At 38.7% G+C, this 23,053-nt stretch overlaps 1 protein-coding gene across 7 annotated transcripts in view; it reads right to left on the bottom strand.

Annotated features, from left to right (window-relative positions):
- The window catches only part of LCLAT1 (lysocardiolipin acyltransferase 1), a 426,874-nt gene that overhangs the window by 154,229 nt on the left and 249,592 nt on the right, over positions 1-23,053 (bottom strand). For all 7 annotated transcript variants that reach the window (XM_049904965.1, XM_049904972.1, XM_049904968.1 and 4 more), the window contains one exon: positions 1,488-1,634. In XM_049904965.1, the coding sequence (XP_049760922.1) occupies positions 1,488-1,634 (147 nt within the window). The remainder of the gene's footprint in view (positions 1-1,487; positions 1,635-23,053) is intronic.

The raw sequence follows: 23,053 nt of genomic DNA, 5'->3' as shown, positions 1-23,053 counted from the left end.
AAGTCGGAGGGGTGTGTTGGGGCCATAGTCTCACAGGTTCCTCCAGTCTCTATCAGGCCAGTAAGTCTGGGTTTTTTTATGAATTTGATTTTTCATTCTACATTTTTCTTCCACTCTAAGGGTTTCTACTGTGATCTCAGTCAGAGCAGTCAGAATGGTAGCTGGGCACCATCTAGTTCTTCTGGTCTGGGGTTGGGCAGGCTGTGGTGCATGTGGTCTGTTAGTTCTTTGGACTAATTGCTCCCTTGAGTCTTTGGTTTTCTTCATTCTCCTTTACTCTGGATGGGAGGAGACCACCAAGTTGCATCTTAGATGGCTGCTCACAAACTTCTAAGACCCCAGACACCACTCACCAAAGTAGGATGCAGAACATTGTTTTTAATGTACTATGTTCCACCAATTGACATAGATGTCCCATGAGTTTGTGGTCCTTTAGTTTCGAGCCTAGTATGCTCATCCTGGGAGGTATTCTGTTGTGCCTAAGAATGCTGTCTTTTTTTACATTACAATTTCCTAATGGTAGTTTAGCTCTGGGAATCAATCAATTTAAAATTATATATTTTCAAGCTTAATCAGTATGTGGCAGATATTAACCTCAGATAATACTCTTTGTCCAACTATTCTTGGAATTTTAACTTTAAAAATTAAACACATACTGTATAGTAAGCATATATGTTTAGAGACTTGCTTAGTACGTAAAAATTGCCACAGTTCATTTAGCTTAGTTCTGTCTGCAACAGATGAGTTAAAGATCTCCCCCTTGGTATCAATGGTAAATCTTTGCCTAAATACCTTAACTTCCTTTATCAATCTCTTAAAAAAAAAAAAAAAAGGGCTCATTTATTAAACGTTTGTAAAATTTGCATTTTTCATCTTTAACTTTCTTTTGGGGTAATGGGTTCCATAAATTACTATGTATACAGTATGAATTTGTATGTCCTTCTCTCTTTAGCATTAAGGCTTGCCCCTCTTAATCTAGTATTGAGGATTTGGAAGACAAATTTGCATTCTGCCTCTCCATACCATTTGTGATTTTTATATTTCAGTTCTGTTCTGCTTTAGTTTGTCTTCCCTTATATAGCAAACCTTTATCTACTGGATCCTTTTCAAATCCCACTGGATCTTTCTTGAAGTAATCAGGGTATTAAAAGGTTTTAAAACTTTGCTTTTTTGAGTCCAAAGATTCTACAGAATGCTCACTGTCCAAGCTCCTCCTCCATATTCAATCAGTATTATTAAAATATGGAACTCTGGGACGATGAGTATGAATAATAATGGCTTCCTGGGATTTCCCATTATAAATTCAATGGGCGGGGAACCAAGGAGTTTTGGGTTCTCTGTGTGTTATTGATTAACCAAGTGCCCTTAGGGTGGGTCATTAGTCTTGGTGGTGCTGAGTTGCTTTATCTGAGGAATAAATTTAGACTAGATTACTTTTAAGTTTCTTCATGTTTTAAAATTTGGTGATCTAAACCTAGGCACCTTACCTGTGAGATCAGTCCCTTCTGGGAATATGAGGAGTTGAAGAGGTTCACGGATATGACAAAAATAATTAATCATGTCTTCAAAATGATTCTTGTCATCCTTCCATTTCCTATGAATGAAGACATAGGCAGCAGCCTGCATAGCCCAACCTAGGATCAATTTAACAAGTATTTAAACACAATTTTACCTGCCAATATCAACGTTATCACTGAACACAATATTTGCTTTTTTTGGCTTTACTATGAATTATTTATTATCATTTTACCACAAATTATTTATCATCATAATAAACATCTCATGATATACCTTAAAATCAGCACTGAATTTGGGTCAAATGACACATATGCCAGAGAATATTCTTAAAGGGATTTGGTAAATTCTGGGGTTTACAACAATCTCAAAAAAGCTCTTTTCAAGTCCAACCTATTTCTTATAACATCAAGGAAAAAAAATATTCCTCATGTTTCTCAGTAACTCATCCAAGATTTAAAGGGTCCTGGTTAAAAAAAAAAAAAAAAAAAATTATTATTATTTTTTTTTTTTTTAACTAAACAGACACTTTAACCAAGCTACTTAGAAGACATACAACAGTATGTTGTCAGGTTTATTGGCAGGTTTGTAAGCAAAGGTCTATTATCGAGTCATACATATAAGCAGAGGTGGATTATCCAATAAACAAGGTAAACACAGGCTTAATTGTGCTTTTTTACTAGCCTGTAGTGAACAATTTAACAGGTGAAATTGTTTACTACAGATTACTAAGTAAGTACAAGTAATCCCGTGAGTAAGTACAAGTAATCTCGTATTATGGATTGAATTGTGTCCCCCCAAAATGTTTGTCAATTTGGTTAGGCCATGATTCCTAGTATTGTGTGGCTGTCCTCCAATCTGTGATCTGATGTAATTTTCCTGTGTGTTGTAAATACTAATCTCTGCCTGTGGTTAATAAGGCAAAATCAGGTTATGTTAAAGAGGATTAGGGTGGGATGCAACACCCTCACTCAGGTCCCAGCTCTGACTCAACGTGAGGGAAGTTTCCCTGAGGGGTGGCCTGTATCACCTTTTATCTTACAAGAGATAAAAGGAGAGAAAAGCAAGCAGAGAAAAGGGACTTTCTATCACCAAGTAAGAAGCAGCAAGAGTGGAGTGCACCCTATGGTCCCAGGATCCTTATGCTGAGAAGCTCCTAGACCAGGAGAAGACTGAGAACCGGGACCTTCCCCCAGGGCTGACACAAAAAAAAAGCCTTCCCCTGGAAGCTGGCACCCTGACCTCCTAAACTGTGAGAGGATAAATTTCTGTTTGTTAAAGCCATCCACTTGTGGTATTTCCATTATAGCAGCACTAGATGACCCAGACACCTTGCTTATTGGGTCATCTGCCCCTGTCAGGGATTGTAAATCTGAAAAGAGGCTTTGATTCTGTAGAAAGGTATTGTGGGGTAGGGAGAGCCGGATGCCACCCATATCTAGAAGCTGAATCTTTGATGTGGTAAAAACACGTGAAATTGCTCACTACAGATGATCTGGTAAGAAAGGTAAGCATTCTGCTTACCTTGCTTATTTGACAATCCATCCCTGTACCTAAGCATTCTCTTTCGTATTTCCGTTTCTGTACTAATCAATCTCTAAATGCAACTGCTAGTTTCAATGCCAGCCAGTTCTTTAGATTTTATTTAAAAGGGAAAAGATGCAATGGCTACTGAACACATTAATCAGAGTGTACACTCTGGACACATTTGCTGTCTTTAGGGGCAAATTAACCCTACTGCTAAAGAGGTAGTTCAAGACAGACATGTTTTACATCACCACGCATTCCTCCCTGGACACAAAAGACTATAACCACTGTGGGAGATATCTGCTTAAGGGAGCCAATTCATTGTTTGTTCAATAGCCTATGAAGCATGGAAAGCTTTGCCCAAACATAGTAATTCTCTAGGCCAATGAAATGTTCTCCCTTAGAAATTTTACCTGGGACCAAGGAGAAGACACATAATTGACATTATGAAATCAAATAGATGGACATAAAGCAGATACAGAGACAGTAGCAGCTGAGAAAAGTTAAAGATAGCATCCTGTAATGGTATTTTACAAACTCTTGCTGCTGAGGCACCTAAAGCTGATTTTCATTCAGAACACAAGTCAGTTTTAGAATCCACAAGTTGTGGCCTGCGTATGGATCAACTTCTTGGATATCCACAAGAGTCTATCTCCCTTACTGCCACGTGCATCTTTATAATATGTTTTCATTATTTCAGCTAGTAAGGACAAGTGGTGGTTTCTTACAAACAACACAAGTAAAATAACTATCATCATTTAGTAAATATAGCAGTACTCCTGAGAATATACTGAGTGATTATAAAATCATTTACGATTTAAAACAAAAATTGCAGGACTTCATTTGCTTTGAATCAATTCAGAACTATAATACTATATTCTACTCATTTAAATAAGCAGGTACCAAAAAATCCTCTTTAGTGTAGGTCTTGCTGATAACCATCCAATTACTACTTATCAGCTATATCATCAGTCATATCCACCAACACTGGACTTGATCCCAAACTTGTCTCTTCCCGTATATCTTTCCTCCTTCACCTCAGGACACTTAGGCCCACAGCATAGTACACGTAGGCACTGTGGCTCTGGAATGAGATTGTCTGAGATAGAATCATAGCTGTAACCACACGCCAGCTGTTTGGCCTTAAGTCTTTGTTCCTCATTGCCCCCAAATATAAAATAAGCAATGATGCTGTAATAGTATTTATGCACTAAGGGTTGTAGCAAGAAGTAAATAATGTAAGAGGACTTAACACAGTGTTCAATAAATAATAGCTATTATCATATTTTTTTCAGGAGGTACCAAAACCGATGGTACTGAAGGAAAAAGTCAAAGCTGCACTGGAGGAACCGGCAAAAAACAAAGCTCCAGGAACTGATGGAATACCAATTGAGATGTTTCAACAAATAGATGTGATGCTGGCAGCACTCATTTGTTGATGCCAGGAAATTTGGAAGACAGCTACCTGGTCAACCGACTGGAAGAGATCCATACCTGTGGACATTCCAAAGAAAGGTGATCCAACAGAATGCAGAAATTATCAAACATTAGTATCAGATGCAAGTAAAATTTTGCTAAAGATCATTCAAAAGTGGCTGCAGCAGTACATAGACAGGGAACTGCCAGAAATTCAAGCCAGATTTTGAAGAGGACATGGAATAAGGGATATTATTGCTGATGTCAGATGGATCTTGGCTGAAAGCAGAGAATACCAGGAAGATGTTTACCTGTGTTTTATGGACTACACAAAGGCATTCGACTGGGTGGATCATAACAAATTATGGATAACACTGGGAAGAATGGGAATCCCAGAACACTTAATTGTGCTCACGTGGAATCTGTATACAGACCAAGAGGCAGTCTTTCGAACAGTAAGAAGGGATACTGAGTGGTTTAAAATCAGAAAAGGTGTGTGATAGTACTGTATCCTTTCACCATACTTATTCAATCTATACGCTTAGCAAGTAACCCAAGAAGATGGACTACATGAAAAAGAAAATGCATCAGGACTGGCAGAAGACTCATTAACAAACTGTGTTACACAGATGACATAACCTTACTTACTGAAAGTGAAGAGGACTTGAAGCACTTATTGATGAAGATCAAAGGCTATAGCCTTCAGTACGGATTGACACTCCAACATAAAGACAACAAAAATCCTCACAAATGGACCAAGAAGCAATATCACTATGAATGGGGAAAATAATGAAGTTGTCAAGGACTTCATTATACTTGGGTCCACAATCAACACCCATGGAAGCCTCAGTCAAGAAATCAAGTGTCGTATTGCACTGACCAAATCCGCTGCAAAACAACTCTTTCAAGTGTTGAAAAGCAAAGATGTCACTTTGAGGACTAAGGTAGACCTGATCCAAACGGTGGTATTTTCAATCGCCTCATACACTTGTGAAGGCTGGACGGTGAATAAGGAAGACAGAAGAATTGGTACCTTCGAATTATGGTGTTTGCGAACATTACTGAATATCATGGATTGCCAGAAGAACGAACAAATTTGTTTTGGAAGAAGTACAGCAGGATGCTCCTTAGAAGGGGGAATGGTGAGACTTCATCTCACATACTTTGGACATGTTATCAGGAGAAGGATATCATGCTTGGTAAAGTAGAGCGTAAGCAAAAAAGAGAAAGACCCTCAATGAGATGGACTGACACAGAGGCTGCAACAATGGGCTCAAACATAGCAACGATTGTGAGGATGGCACAGGACCAGGTAGTGTTTTGTTCTGTTGTACATAGGGCTGCTGTGAGTCAGAACCAACTTGATAGCACCTAACAACAACATTATTATTATTTATGGTTATCAAGTTATAATAAAATCAAGGATATTATATCAAGGATCATAAAAATGTAACAAAGAAAGTCCCACTCACAATAGAAAACCAAAAGTGTGTAAAAATAAACTTAGTAAATTTGCAGGAACCACATGAAGACAACTATGAAACTGAGAAGAAATGGAGAGACAGACATGTAATGTTTCTGAACTCAACTCCGATGCCAATGATCTCCAAATTTACAATTCATTAGTTTCATGTAATTCCAATCAAAATTCCAATGGTACGAAGGTGTGCAAGAATTTGACTATTTGATTCTAAAGATTATAATTATAAAAAGGTAAGAATATTCAAGATAACTTTGGAATAGAAGAATAAATAGGAAAGACTTGTACTATTAAACATTAAATGTATTCTGAAACAAAAATGACTAAATCAGAGTAGTATAATGGCAAAAATAGAAGAAGGGATGGAAAGCAATGCAAGGCCTAGAAAAAGGTCCTTGAATAATTTAGAATTTGGTATATAACAATGGCAGAATTTCAAATCAGTGAGTAAAGAATAAGCTGGGCTTTTCTGTTTGTTCTACTTTTTTTTTTTATTGAGGTATAACTTACAGTAAAGTGTGCAGACACTGCAGATGTTAACTGTGTAGGCGTACAACTTAAAGAATTGTGACATATATCTACATGTGTGTGGCCACCATCCAGAGTAGGACGCAGGCATGCCTCAGAGACATAGTGGGCTTGGTTCCAGACCACTGCAATAAAACAGGTATTACAATAAACTGAGTCAGATGAATTTTTTGTTTTCCCAGTGCATATATTTCTTTTTTTTTTCATTATACTATAGTCTATTAAGTGTACAACAGCATTATGTCTAAAAAAAAATGTACATATCTTAGTTAAAAGACACTTTATTGCTAAAAAACAATAACCACCATCTGATCCTTTAGCAAGTCATAATCTTTTTGCTGGTGGAGGGTCTTGCCTCAAGGTTGATGGCTGCTGACTGCTCATGGTGGTGGTTGCTGAAGGTTGGGGAGGCTGTGGCAATTTCTTAAAATAAGACAACAATGAAGTTTGGTGCATCGATTGACTGTTTCTTTCACAAAAAATCTCCCTGTAGCATGTGGTGCTGTTTGACAGCATTTTACCCACAGTAGAACTGTTTTCAGAATTCAAGTCAATCTTCTCAAACCCTGCTGATACTTTATCAACTAAGTTTATGTAACATTCTAAATCCTTTATTGTCATTTCAACAATGTTCATGGCATCTTCACCAGGAGCAGATTTCATCTCAAGAAACCACTTTCTTTGCTCATCCATAAGAATCAACTCCTCATCCATTAAAGGTTTTATCATGAGACTTCAGCAATTCAGTCACATCTTCAGGCTCTACCTTCTGATTCTAGTTCCCCTGCTATTTCCACTGCATCTGTAGTTGCTTCCTCCACTGAAGTCTTGAACCCCTCGAAGTCATCCATGAGGGTTAGAATCTTCTTCTAAACTCCTGTCAATGTTGATATTTTAACCTCCTCCCTAGAATCACAAATGTTCTTAATGGAATGGAGAATGATGACTCCTTTCCAGAAGGTTTTCAATTTATTCTGCCCAGATCCATCAGAGAAATCACTATCTATGACAGCTATAAAAAGCCTTATGAAATGTATTTCTTAAATAATAAGACTTGAAAATTGGCATAAAAGAGTTCATAAAGAAAATGTTCTACATCTTACTTTGGTGAGTAGCATCTGGAGTCTTAAAAGATTGCGAATGACCTAAGATACATCTATTGATTCCAGCACACTCGGAGCAAAGGAGAATGAAGAAAACCAAAAACACAAGGAAAATATTACTTCAAAGGACTAATAGAACCTCCACCAGCCTGAGCTCAGAAGAACTAAATGGTGCCTGGCTACCACCACCAACTGCTCTGACAGGGATCACAATAGAGTGTCCTGGAGAGATGGAAGAAGTGAATAAATATGAAATTCACACACACACACACACAAAAACCCACCAGACTTGCTGGTCTGACAAGAGGCTGGAGGAAAGCTGAAGATGATGGCCCCTGGACACCCTGCTAACTCACAGCTGAACCCACTCCCGAAGCCAACCTTTCAGCCAAAGGTTAGACAGTCCTATAAAACAAACAATAACACAGGTGAGTTTGATCAATTACGTTGTTGTTGTTAGGTGCCCTTGACTTGGACTCGACTCACAGCAAACGTATGCACAACAGAACGAAACACAGCCTGGTCCTGTGCCACCCTCAAAACTGTTGCTATGCTTGAGCCCATTGTTGCACCCACTGTGTCAATCTATCTCATTGAGGGTCTTCCTTTTTTTTGCTGACTCTCTACCAAGCACTATGTCCTTCTCCAGGGATTGACCCCTCCTGATGCTACGTCCAAAGTATATGAGACATAGTCTCACTGTTCGTGCTTCGAAGGAGCATTCTGGTTATACTTCTTCCACGGCAGATTTGTTCGTTCTTTTGGCAGTCCATGGTATATTCAATATCCTTTGCCAATACCACAATTCAAAGGTATCAATTCTTTGGTCTTCCTTATTCACTGTCCAGCATTTGCATCCAAACGAGGCAAGTGAAAATACCGTGGCTTGGGTCAGGTGCACTTTAGTCCTCAAGGTGATATCTTTGTCTTTTAACACATTAAAGAGATCTCTTACAGTCGGTTTGCCCAATGCAATGTGTCTTTTGATTTCTTGACTGCTGTTTCCATGGATGTTAACTGTGGATCCAAGTAAAATGAAATCCTTGAACACCTCAGGCTTTTCTTCATTTATCATGATGTTGCTTATCGGTCCAGTTGTGAGTATTTTTCTTTTCTTTATGTTGAGGTGTAATCCATACTGTGGTCTTTGACCTTCACCAGTAAGTGCTTCAAGTCCTCTCCACTTTGAGCAAGCAAGGTTGCGTCATCTGTGTAACACAGGCTGTTAATGAGTCTTCCTCCAATTCTGATGCCTCATTCTTCTTTAGATAATCCAGCTTCTTGGATTATTTGCTCCGCATACAGATTTACTAGGTATGGTGATATGATACAACCCTGACAAATACCTTTCCTGATTTCAATCCATGCAGCATTCCCTTGTTCTGTTCAAATGACTGCTTCTTGATCCATGTACAAATTCCTCATAAGCACAATTGACTGTTCTGGAATTCCATTCTCTGCAACGTTATCCATAATTTGTTATGATCCACACAGTTGAATGCCTTAGCATAATCAATAAAACACAGGTAAACATCTTCCTGGTATTCTCTGCTTTCATATGACATCAGCAATGATACTTCTGGTTCCACGTCCTCTTCCAAATCCGGCTTGAATTTCTGGTAGTTCCCTGTCGATACACCGCTGCAGCCACTTTTGGATGATTGTCAGAAAAATTTTACTTGCATGTGGTATTAATGATATTGTTCGTTAATTTCTGCATTTGGTTGGATCACCTTTTTTGGGAATAGGCTAAATATGGATCTCATCCAGTCAGTTCACCAGGTAGCTGTCTTCCACATCCTCTTGGCATAAACGAGTGACCACCTCCAGTTCTGCATCCATTTGCTGAAACATCTCAATTGGTATTCTATCAATTCCTAGAGTCCTGTTTTTCGCCAATACGTTTAATGCAGCTTGGATTTCTTCCTTCAGTACCATTGGTTCCTGATCATATGCTACCTTCTGAAATGGCTGAACATCAACCAATTCTTTTTGGTATAGTAAGACTCTGTGTGTTCCTTCCATCTTCTTTTGATGCTTCCTGTGTCATAAAATATTTTTCCCATAGAACCCTTCAGAATCGCAATTCATGGCTTGAATTATTTCTTCAGTTTCAGCTGCAAAAATGCTAAGTGTGTTCTTTCCTTTCGGTTTTCTATCTCCAGGTCTTTGCACGTGTCATCATAACACTTTACTTTGTCTTCTTGAGCCACCCTTTGAAATCTTCTGTTCAGCTCTTTATGTCATCATTTTTTCCTTTTGCTTTAGCTACTCAACATTCAAGAGCAAGTTTCAGAGTCTCTTCTTTCTTGCCTGTCTTTCTAATGACCTCTTCCTTTATTCATGTATGATGTCCTTCCACAACTCATCTGGTCTTCGGTCACTAGTGTTCAACATGTCAAATCTATTCTTAGGATGGTCTCTAAATTCAAGTGGGGTATATTCAAGGTTGTACTTTGGATCTCGTGGATTTGTTCTAATTTTCATCGGTTTCAACGTGAACTTGCATATGAGTAAGTGGTGGTCTGATCCGCATTTGTTCCCTGGCCATGTTCTGAATGATGATATTGAGCTTTTCCATTGTCTCTTTCCACAGATGGAGTTGGTTTGATTCCTGTGTATTCCATCTGGTGGGGTCCACGTATACAGCCGCTGTTTACGTTGGTGAAAAAATGTATTTGCAATGAAGATGTCGTTGGTCTTGCAAAATTCAATCATGTGATCTCTCACATCGTTTATATCATCAAGGACATATTTTCCAACTACCAGTCCTTTCATCGTTGTTTCCAACTTTTGCATCCCATTCACCAGTAATAATTGGTGCATCCTGATTGCATGTTTGATCAATTTCGGACTGCAGAAGTTGGTAAAAATCTTCAGTTTCTTCATCTTTGGCCTTAGTAGTTTTTGCATAAATTTGAATAACAGTCATATTAACTGGTCTTCCTTATAGGCGTATGGATATTATCCTATCACTGACAGCATTGTACTTCAGGGTAGAATTTGAAATGTTCTTTTTGACAATGAATGCAACACCATTCCTCTTCAAGTTGTCATTCCTAGCACAGTAGACCATGTGATTTTCTGATTCCAAATGGCCAATACCAAGACCCCAGATAAGTAAAGCATTACTGAAAAGAAGAATAAAGTGGGGAGCCTCGCACTACCTCATTTTAGAACATATTATATCACCACAGTAGTCAAAACAGCCTGGTACTGGTCCAACTACAGATACATAGACCAGTGGAACAGAATTGAGAATCCAGACATAAATCTATCCACACATGAGCAGCAGCTGATATTTGACAAAGGCCCATAATTCTGTTAAATGGGGAAAAGACTGTCTCTTCAACAAATGGTACTGACATAACTGGATATCCATCTGCAAAAAAATGAAACAAGACCCATTCCTCACACCATGCACAAAAACTAATCCAAAATGGATCAAAGACCTAAGTATAAAATTTAAAATGACAAACGTCATGGACAAAAATTAGGGACAAAGCTAGGAGTCCTAATACATGGCACAAACAGTATACATGACATTACTAACAATGCACAAACACAGGAAGAGAAACTAGATAACTGGAAGTTCCTAAAAAACAAATACTTATGCTTATTCAAAGATTTCCCCAAAAAGTAAAAAGATTACCTACAGACTGGGAAGAAGTTTTTGGCTATAACAAATTTGATTAGCATCTGGTCTCCAAAATCTACATGATACTGCAAAAACTCAACAACAAAAAGACAAATCACCCAATTAAAAAATGGACAAAGGATATGAACGGGCACTTCACCAAACAACACATTCAGGCAGCTAACAGATACCTGAGGAAATACAATCATTAGCCATTAGAGAAATATAAATCAAAACTACAATGAGATACCATCTCACTCCACCAAGGCTGGCGTTGATCCAAAAAACACAAAATAATAAATGTTGAAGAGGCTGTGGAGAGACTGGAGCACTTATACAATGCTGGTGGAAACATAAAATGGTACAACCACTTTGGAAATCAATTTGGTGCTTCCTTAAAAAGCTACAAATAAAACCACCATATGATCCAGCAATCCCACTCCTCAGAATATATCCTAGAGAAATAAGACCTTTTAAACGAACAGAGATATGCACAGCCATGTTCACTGTAGCACTGTTTACAACAGCAAAAAGATGGAAGCAACCAAGGTGCCCGTCAATGGATGAATGGATAAATAAATTATGGTATATTCATACAATAGAATACTACGCATCGATAAAGATCAATGATGAATCCGTGAAACATTTCAGAACGTGGAGGAATCTGGAAGGCATTATGCTGAGTGAAATTAGTCAGTCGCAAAAGCACAAATATTGTATGAGAACTAGAGAAAAAGCTTAAACACAGAAGAAAATATTCTTTGGCGGTTACAAATGTGGGAAGGGAGAGAGACAGGTATTCACTAATTAGATAGTAGACAAGAACTATTTTAAGTGAAGGGAAAGACAACACACAATAAAGGAGAGGTCAGCACAACTGGACTAAACCAAAAGTAAAGAAGTTGCGTGAACACAACCAAATGCTTCAAAGGCCAGAGTAGCAGGGATGGGGGTCTGGGGACCATAGTTTCAAGGGACATCTAGGTCAAAAGGCATAACAAAATGTATTAAGAAAATGTTCTGCATCCACTTTGGTGAGTGGCATTTAGGGTCTTAAACGCTGGCAAGCAGCCATCTAAGATCCATCAACTGGTCTCAGCCCACCTGGAGTAAAGGAGAATAAAGAACACCAAAGACACAAGGTAAATATGAGCCCAGGAGACAGAAAGGGCCACATAAACCAGAGACTACATCAGCCTGAGACCAGAAGAACTAGATGGTGCCTGGCTATAATCAATGGCTGCCCTGACAGGGAACACAACAGAGAATCCCTAATGGAGCAGGAGAGCAGTAGCAGTAGGATGCAGACCTTCAATTCTTGTATAAAGACCAGACTTAATGGTCTGACTGAGACTAGAGGGACCCCAGAGGTCATGGCTCCCAGACCTTCTGTTAGCCCAAGACTGGAACCATTCCTGAAGCCAACTCTTCAGACAGGGATTGGATTGGGCTATAAGACCGGAAATGATACTGGTGAGGTGTGAGCTTCTTGGCTCAAGTAGAGTCATGAGACTATGTGGGCAGCTCCTGTCTGGAGGCAAGATAAGATGACAGAGGGGGACAGGAGCTAGCTTAATAGGCACAGGGGATATAGGGTGGAGAGGAAGAATGTGCTATCTCATTAGTGGGAGAGCAGCTAGGAGTACATATCAAGGTGTACAAAAGTTTTTGTATGAGAGACTGACTTGATTTGTAAACTTTCACTTATAGCACAATAAAAAAAAAATTGTATTTTAATACTTACCAAACATGATTTGTGAATACCTGAACTGTTTGTGCTTTAATAAAACCTTTTATAACTCAAAAAAAAAAAAAAAAAAAGACCAATACCAGTCCGTTTCAGCTCAGTTTAATGCCTAGGATATTGATCTTTATGCACTCCATTTCATTTCTGACAATTTCCAATTTTCCTAGATTCATACTTCATACATTCCACCTTCCTATTATCATTGGATGTTTGTAGCTGTTTCTTCTCATTTTGAGTTGTCCCACATCAGCAAATGTAGGTACCAAGAGCTTAATCCATCCACATCATTAAGGGGGACTCTACTTTCAGGAGGCAGCTCTGCCCTGGTCATATTCTTAGTGCCCTCTATCCTGAGGAGGTCATCTTCTGGCAGTATATCAGAAAATGTTCTACTACTACCCATAAGGTTTTTACTTGCTAATTCTTTTCAGAAATAGACTGCTGGGTCCTTCTTCCTAGTCTGTTTTTGTCTGGAAGCTCAGCTGAAACCTGTCTGCCATGGGTGACCCTGCTAGTATTTGAATACTGGTGGGACAGCTTCCAGCAACACGGCAACACAGAAGCCCCCACAGTGCGACAAACCAACGGAATCATCAGTCAAGTATAGGAGTCCAAATGGGCAACACCTGCCCACGAGCAAAAAGGAGAAGGCAGGAAGAGACAAGAAAACTGGACGAATGGACACGGGGAAGCTGGAGTGTAAAGGGAAAAGAGAAGAGTGCTGATACATTTCGGGGATTGCAACCAATGTCACAAAACAATATGTGTATAAATTCTTGAGTGAGAAACTACTTTGCGCTGTACACTTTCACCTAAACCACAATAAAAAAAGTAATAATGAGACTTGAAAGTCAAAATTACTCCTTGATCCATGGGCTGCAAAATGCAGTTTTGTTAGCAGGCATGAAAACAACATTAATCTTCTTCTATATCTCCATCAGAGCTCTTGTGATGATCAGGTGCTCTGTAAATATGCAGTAATATTCTGAGAGGAATCTTTTCTTCTGAACAGTAGGTCTCAACAGTGGGCTTAAAATATTCCATAAACCATGTTGTAAACTGATGTGCTGTCATCCAGGAATAACAATTCCATTACGGAGCACAGGGAGAGTAGATTTAGCATAATTCTTTAGGGCCCTAGCATTTTGGGGATGGTAAATAAGCACTGGCTTCAAATTAAAGTCACCGTCTGCATTAGTCCTTAACAATAAAATCAGCTTGTCCTTTGAAGCTTTGAAGCCAGGCACTGACCTTTCCTCTTTAGCTATGAAAGTCCTAGATGGCAACTTCTTCCAACATAAGGCTACGTCACCTACATCGAAAATCTATTGTTTAGTGTAGCCACCTTCATTAGTTATCTGAGCTAGATCTTCTAGAAAACTTGCTGTAGCCTCTGCATCAGCACTTGCTGCTTCTCCTCATACTTTTATGTTATGGAGACAGTTTCTTTCCTTAAACTTCATTTAATTTCCTTCACGAACTTTTCCTTTGCATTCACAATGTGGCCAAATGTTTGGCGAAAGAGGGCTAGCTTCTGGCCTATCTTGGCCGTCGACATGCCTTCCTCACTAAGCTTGATCATTTCTAGGTTTTGATTTCAAGTGAGAGATGTGCAACTCTTCCTTTCAACTGAAAACTTAGATGGCACTGTAGGGTTATTAACTGGCCTAATTTCAATATTATGGTATTGGGGATACCGGGGATAGCAAGGAATGAGGAGAGGGAAAAAGACAGGCGAACAGCCGGTCAGTGGAGCAGTAAAAACACACAGGACAGTTAATGATTAAGTGAGCCATCTTACATGGGCGTGGCTCACGATGCCCCCAAACAATTATGATAGTAACATAAAGATCACTGATCACAGGCCACCATAACAGATATAATAAAAAAGTTTTAAATCTTGTGAGAATTATCAAAATGTGACACAGACATGAATGAACACATGCTGTTGGAAAAGTGGCACTGAGACTTGCTCCATGCACAGTTGTAGCAAATCTTCAATTTGTAAAAGTCACAATATCTGTAAAGTGCAATAAAACAAGGAAGCCTGTATAAAAACATTTCTAGTATCCCAAAATGCTCTGGTGGGCCCTCCTCTAAGTCAGTACTCCCTACATCCAAAAAGAAACCACTGTTTTGACTTCTATCACATAAAGCATGTAAATGATCACACAGTAGGTTCTTTTGTCTTTGGCTCCTCTTGAATAATATTTTGTCTGTGAGATTATCCATGCTGCGTAACACTATTTCCTTCTTTGCATTGTTGTGTAGTCAACTGTATGAACATGCCACAATTTATTTATACTGTTGATGGAGATTCCTAGGTCATTAGGAATAAAACGTGAGTATTCTTGTACCTGTTTTGTTGAACACAGGCACTCAATTCTGCTGAGTAAATATGCAGTAGTAGAACTCCTGCATCATAGGGTTTATGTATGTTCAGTAGACACTGCCAGTTTTTCAGGGTACCACTGGATGATCCTACCAGAAATAGATAAGAGTCCCAATTGCTCTATCTACATCGTCACCAACACTTGGTCTTAGGAATCGTTTCAATTTTAGCCATTTGGATAGCTTTAATTTGTGTGTTGTTGTTAGATGCCGTCGAGTCGGTTCCAACTCAGAGGGACCCTATGCACAACAGAACGAAACACTGCCCGGTCCTGCGCCATCCTTACAATTGTTGTTATGCTTCAGCTCATTGTTGGAACCACTGTGTCAATCCACCTTATTGAGGGTCTTCCTCTTTTCCGCTGACCCTGTACTCTGCCAAGCATTATGTCCTTCTCCAGGGACTGATCCCGCCTGACAACATGTCCAAAGTATGTAAGACGCAGTCTCGCCATCTTTGCCTCTAAGGAGCATTCTAGCCGCACTTCTTCCAAGACAAATACGTTCGTTCTTTTGGCAGAACATGGTATATTCAATGTTCTTCGCCAACACCAATATTCAAAGGCGTCAACTCTTCTTCGGTCTTCCTTATTCATTGTCCAGCTTTCACATGCTTATGATGCGACTGAAAATACCATGGCTTGGTCAGGCGCACCTTAGTCTTCAGGGTGACATCTTTGTTCCTCAACACCTTAAAGAGGTCCTTTGCAGCAGATTTCCACAATGCAATGCATCTTTTGATTTCTTGACTGCTGCTTCCATGGCTGTTGATTGTAGATCCAAGTAAAATGAAACTCCTGACAACTTCAATCTTTTCTCTCTTTATCATGATATTGCTCATTGGTACAGTGGTGAGGAATTTTGTTTTCTTTATGTTGAGGTGTAATCCATACTGAAGGCTGTGTTTTTGATCTTCATTAGTAAGTGCTTCAAGTCCTCTTCACTTTCAGCAAGCAAGGTTGTGTTATCACATAATGCAGGTTGTTAATGAGTCTTCCTCCAGTCCTGATGCCCTGTTCTTCTTCATATAGTCCAGCTTCTCGAGTTATTTGTTCAGCATACAGATTAAATAGGTATGGTGAAAGAATACAACCCTGATGCACACCTCTCCTGACTTTAAACCAATCAATATCCCCTTGTTCTGTACGAACAACTGCCTCTTGGTCTATGTAAAGTTTCCTCACGAGCACAATTAAGTGTTCTGAAATTCCCATTGTTCGCAGTGTTATCCATAGTTTGTTATGATCCACAGAGTCGAATGCCTTTGTATAGTCAATAAAACACAGGTAAACATTCTTCTCGTATTCTCTGCTTTCAGCCAGGATCCATCTGACATCAGCAATGATATCCCTGGTTCCACGTCCTTTTCTGAAACCAGCCTGAATTTCTGGCAGTTCCCTGTTGATATACGGCTGCAGCCGTTTTTGAATGATCTTCAGCAAAATTTTGTTTGTGTGTGATATTAATGATATTGTTCTATAATTTCCACATTCGGTTGGATCACCTTTCTTGGGAATAGGCATAAATATGGATTTCTTCCAGTCAGTTGGCCAGGAAGCTGTCTTCCATATTTCTTGGCATAGACGAGTGAGCACCTCCAGCACTACATCTGTTTGTTGAAACATCTCAATTGATATTCCATCAATTCCTGGAGCCTTCTTTTTCGCCAATGCCTTCAGAGCAGCTTGGACTTCTTCCCTTCAGCACCATCGGTTCCTGATTATATGCCACCTCTTGAAATGGTTGAACATCGACTAATTCTTTTTGGTATAATGACTCTGTGTATTCCTTCCATCTTCTTTTGATGCTTCCGGCATCATTTAATATTTTCCCCATGGAATCCTTCACTATTGCAACTCAAGGCTTGAATTTTTTCTTCAATTCTTTCAGCTTGAGAAAAGCCGAGTGTGTTCTTCCCTTTTGGTTTCCCATCTCCAGCTCTTTGCACATGTCATTATAATACTTTACTTTGTTTTCTCGAGAGGCCCTTTGAAATTTTCTGTTCAGTTCTTTTACTTCATCAGTTCTTCCTTTTGCTTTAGCTGCTCGACACTCAAGAGCAAGTTTCAGAGTCTCCTCTGACATCCATCTTGGTCTTTTCTTTCTTTCCTGTCTTTTCAGTGACCTCTTGCTTTCTTCATGGATGATGTCCTTGATGTCATTCCACAACTCGTCTGGTCTTCGGTCACTAGTGTTCAATGCATCAAATCTATTCTTGAGATGGTCTCTAAATTCAGGTGGGACATATGCGAGGTCATATTTTGGCTCTTGTGGACTTGTTCTGATTTTCTTCAGTTTCAGCTTGAACTTGCATAGGAGCAATTGATGGTCTGTTCCACAGTCGGCCCCTGGCCTTGTTCTGACTGATGATATTGAGCTTTTCCACTGTCTCTTTCCACAGATGGAGTCAATTTGATTTCCGTGTGTTCCATCTGGCAAGGTCCGTGTGTACAGTTGCTGTTTATGTTGGTGAAAGATGGTATTTGCAATGAAGAAGTTGTTGGCCTTGCAAAATTCTATCATTCGATCTCCAGCATTGTTTCTAGCACCAAAGCCATATTTTCCAACTACTGATCCTTCTTGTTTCCAACTTTCACATTCCAATCATCAATAATTGTCAATACATCTTGATTGCATGTTCGATCCATTTCAGACTGTAGCAGCTGATAAAAATCTTCTATTTCTTCACCTTTGGCCCTAGTGGTTGGTGCATAAATTTGAATAATAGTTGTATTAACTGGTCTTCCTTGTAGGCATATGGATATTATCCAATCACTGACAGTGTTGTACTTCAGGATAGATCTTGAAATGTTCTTTTTGATGACGAATGCAACACCATTCCTCTTCGAGTTGTCCTTCCCAGCATAGTAGACTATAGGATTGTCTGATTCAAAATGGCCAATACCAGTCCATTTCAGCTCACTAATGCCTAGGATATCAATGTTTATGTGTTCCATTTCATTTTTGATGATTTCCAATTTTCCTAGATTCGTTCTTCATACATTCCATGTTGCAATTATTAATGGATGTTTGCAGCTGTTTCTTCTCATTTTGAGTCGTGCCACATCAGCAAATGAAGGTCCTGGAAGCTTTACTCCATCCACGTCATTAAGGTCAACTCTACTTTGAGGAGGCAGCTCTTCCCCAGTCATCTTCTGAGCGCCTTCCAACCTGGGCGGTTCATCTTCCAGCACTATATCAGACAATGTTCCACTGCTATTCATAAGGTTTTCACTGGCTAATGCTTTTCAAATGTAGAGTGTTGGGTCCTTCTTCCTAGTCTGTCTTAGTCTGGAAGCTCAGCTGAAACCTGTCCTCAATGGGTGACCCTGCTGGTATCTGAATACCAGTGGCATAGCTTCCAGCATCACAACAACACACAAGCCTCCATAGTAGGACAAACTTACAGACACGTGGGGGTTAATGTGTGCAGTAGTTTTAATTTGCAATTCCCATATGATTGATGTTGAGCAGGCTTTCATATGCTAATTTGAACAGATACAACACAAAGAAGATATTCAGAAATTTTCTTTGTTCTGTCTCACCCTTATTCTCTAGTGTCAGGGTCAGCACTGCTGCCTGTTTTTTTATGGCCAAAAGTTAAAAAGAATAGTATTTCATGATCTGTGAAAATTATATGAAATTTAAATTTCAGTGTGTATAAATAAAGCTTTATTGGAACTCAGCCACACTCATTTGCCTATGTATCGTTTATGGATACTTCTGTGCTACAGTGGCACAGTGAGGTAGCTACAACAGAGGCTGTATGGCCAGGGAAGCCTGAAGTATTTACAATCTGTTCCTTTATAAAAAAAAGTCTGCCAACCCCTATTCTAGTTGTTTGGAAATCGTACACTCCATTTTGTTCTTTTAGTGGTCACTCTTAATTTTTTTCACCCTTCCATTTTTGACAAATATATTTAAACAGATAATTCTATCAACATTGACTTGACAATAAACAATCCTCTACCCAAAAATGCATGCTTTCCTCCTGCTCCCTGCCTAGATTTGCAGAAATCATCTACAGTCCCAAATTACTATTATTATAAGAAACACATTTCTTACGCTTCACAAAAACTTTTTTAGCTATTTAGACCTGACTTTAAGTTTGCCAGTTTCTTTGCTTATCAATGTTTCTTGTATCCTGTGTCATTCCCTTCTTTTAGTCTTCTTCAAAGGATTTTTTTTTTTTTAATTTTGATTCTTTGCTTTTTTTGTTTTATTCTCAATTTCGGAGGCTACGTTAGGTAAAAACAGAATTTTAGGTTCCAAATCATTTACCACTCAGAATTTTGAAGCTATGTTTCTATCACCTATCATCTAACATGGCTGTAAGAAGTCTGATGGCAATATGCTTCATATTCCATTGTAGAACCTACACCACCCAAAACCTGTGCAAGCTTCTATGTTTTTCTCTTCATCCTTGGTTTTATGGAATTTCACTAGTATGAGTCTAGGTATGAAACTTTTTTTCATTAAATCTGCTCAGGAGTTGGTAAACTCTTCCAAAATTTGAGACTTTCTTTACCACTGGGAATATTTCTTCCATTATTTAAAAATATTTACCCCTCTTCTTTTGTCTTTTCTGATGATACATGTTAAAACTTGTGGATCTCTACTATTATACTTTTCATCTTCTCATTTGATATTGTGTTCAAGAAAAATCCCTTGGCTCTATCATTCAACCCACTAATTTAATCTTCAATTCTCTGTTCTACTAATTAAGTTTAACTTGGCGATCATAGTTTTAAATTTCAAGATTTACAATTGGTAAATTTTCACAGCAGCTGGTTTTACTGATAAATAATAAAATTATAGTAAATAATAACAGAGTAATAATTATAATAATAAATTTATCAAATGTTTACTATGTGCTTGGTATTGGGTCTAAGTATTTTTTCATGAATTAATTCAATTAATTCTCAAGACAATCTTATGCATTAGGTAAACGTAGTATCCTCACTTTACAGACAAGAAAACTGAAGCACAGTGAGGTTCACAGAACTACTAAGCAGTAAAAATAGGTTTCAAACACAGGCAGTCTGGCCCTAAAGTCAATGTTCTTAACGCTATACTAACTGGCCTCTCGGCAAGATATACTTGAATCTAAGGATGTTAGTTACACTTGGTTTACATTCTCTTCAGAAAATTATTTATTCCTAAGAGGTAAGTCCTTCCATTTTTGCAGTGCTAGACTCTCTTTAAAGCTGTGTGCTTTCTTCGAATATCAAATTCTGTGTTATCCTCATATTTTAGATTGAACAATACTGAATGGCAGAATATATTTCTCCATTCCAAGTGAGAACACCCAGTGCTCCCCTGGGGGAAGGGGATGGTGTCAATATCTGTGGGGTTTTGCCATTAAATTTTTCTAATATTCTATATTTCTTTTCAGAAATTCCAGAAAAGAAGGTAAAATGGTTGAGTCAGTCAGCCTCTCCGACTTCTTCCCTGTAGATCTGAGTTTTTTCTTTGTGCCTCTGGCTTCTCAGGTTCCATTTACACATTACTAATGGGGGGCAGGTGTAATTGTGGCACAGTGGTTAAATCACTCAGCTGCTAACTAAAAGGACAGCGGTTTGAACCCACCAGCTGCTCCATGGGAGAAAGGTGTGGCAGTCTGATGCCCTAAAGATTGACAACCTTGGAAATCCTATGGGGCAGTTCTACTCTGACCTATCAGGTTGCTATGAGTCAGAACTGTGATGGAAGCGGGTTTGGGTTTTGGTTTATTAATGAGGGACAATGTCTCATGTTTTTGAGTCTTTTTTAATTCCTTTAGTATAAATGTTTGTCTACCTATTTTTCTCATAAAATCACAGAACAGCTTCAATTGAAAGCATAGACTCAGAGATCTGTACACCAAAATTCACTGCAGCACTATTCATAATAGCCAACAGGTGGAAAAAACCTAAATGCTCACCAACAGATGAATGGATAAATAAAACGTGCTAAATACATACATACAATCAGATACTGCTCAGCCAGTAGGAGAAATGAAGTCTAGATACGTGCTACAATACGGAGGGAACTGGACCACATTATACTGAGTAAAGAAAGTCAATCACAGAAGGACAAATATTGTTATGACCTCACTTATATAAAAAGAGAAGAATAGGCAAATGCATAGAGAACAAAGAGCAGAAGGGAGGGGAGAAAGGGGAGGTTAACAGTGATGGAAATATCACAGTGATAAAGGGTAGGGTTGCAAGCCGATTACTGTTAATTTCTGTAAGTTGTACACCTGTCAGAAGTTGAATGGGCAAAAGTTATGTGACAGATACATTTACAACAATGACAGAAAAAAAAAAATGTAACTGTCGAAGATGCTCATATACAACCAAAAACCTCATGGGATTTGGTTTCTTCGTTTGGAGTCACGGTTTCGTAAGACATCCCAGTTAATTGGCCTAATAACATATTCAGTGCTTTTGTTCTACCTCCTAGTTCAATGTGTAGAGCTTGGGGTCTTAAAAGCTTGCAAGCAGCTATCTAAGGCACTACTGGTTTCTATTTGCCTGGAACAACAGAGGAAGGAGAGTCAGGAATAGGAGGAGGACATGGAATGTGTGGCTAATTGCCTTAATGAATAAACTGCCTCCTCTACAGTGAGACCAGAAGAGCTGAATGATGTCAGTCTACAATTACTGAACATTTTGATCAAAGACTCCATACTGATCAAAAGGGGGTGGTGGGAAGAAAGCAGAACAGAGTTTCAAATTCTCATTAACTCTAGACTTCCTGTAGCCATGAAGGTTGGATGAACCCCTGAAACTACTGCCCTGAGATAATCTTTAAATGTAAAACCAAAAATATTTCCTGAAGTCTTCTTAGAATGATAGTTTAGCTTAACTAGTAAAAATGTCTGCCTTGAGTATTATGTTTTCTTAAGATCTATAGGGGATTCAATTGACAATGGCAACCCGAAAGATTACATAGGAACCTTAGGGGCCAGTGAATTTATGTTAACGGAGGAGGAACAACTTAGAAAAGGAGTGTGAGAATGGTTACTACAATTTGAAGAATGTAATCAATATCACTAAACGGTACACGTAGGAACTGTTGAATTGGTGTATGTTTTGCTGTGTATATTCTCAACAACAAAATAAATACAACTATAAACAAACAAACAAACAAAAAAACAGATCAACCATTCTAAATGTAAGGAAACTGAGACTCAGAGAAGCTAAGTAATCTGTCCACAGTACAACTACTTTGTCAAACAGTTTTGCATTGACTCAACTATACTAATCCCAGGTGTTTGTCCAAGGAAACAAAACATACGCCCTTACAAAAACTTATATGTAAAGATGAACAGATATATGCACACCCATATTTATTGCAGCTCTGTTTACAACAGCAAAAAGCTGGAAGCAACCGAGGTGTCCATCAACGGATGAATGGTTAAGTAAATTATGGTATATTCACACAATGGAATACTATGCGTCGATAAAGAACAGTGATGAATCTATGAAACATTTCATAACATGGAGGAACCTGGAAGACATTATGCTGAGTGAAATTAGTCAGAGGCAAAAGGACAAATATTGTATAAGACCGCTATTATAAGATCTTGAGAAATAGTATAAACTGAGAAGAACGCATACTTTTGTGGTTACGAGGGGGAGAGGGAGGGAGGGTGGGAGAGGGTTATTTACTAATTAGATAGTAGGTAAGAACGACTTTAGGTGAAGGGAAGGACAATACTC

This window comes from Elephas maximus, chromosome 12 (genome assembly GCF_024166365.1).
Source record: "Elephas maximus indicus isolate mEleMax1 chromosome 12, mEleMax1 primary haplotype, whole genome shotgun sequence".
NCBI classification, from domain to species: Eukaryota; Metazoa; Chordata; class Mammalia; order Proboscidea; family Elephantidae; genus Elephas; species Elephas maximus.
The sequence above is the reverse complement of the archived record's forward strand: the minus strand, read 5'-3'. Positions and strand labels throughout refer to the sequence as shown.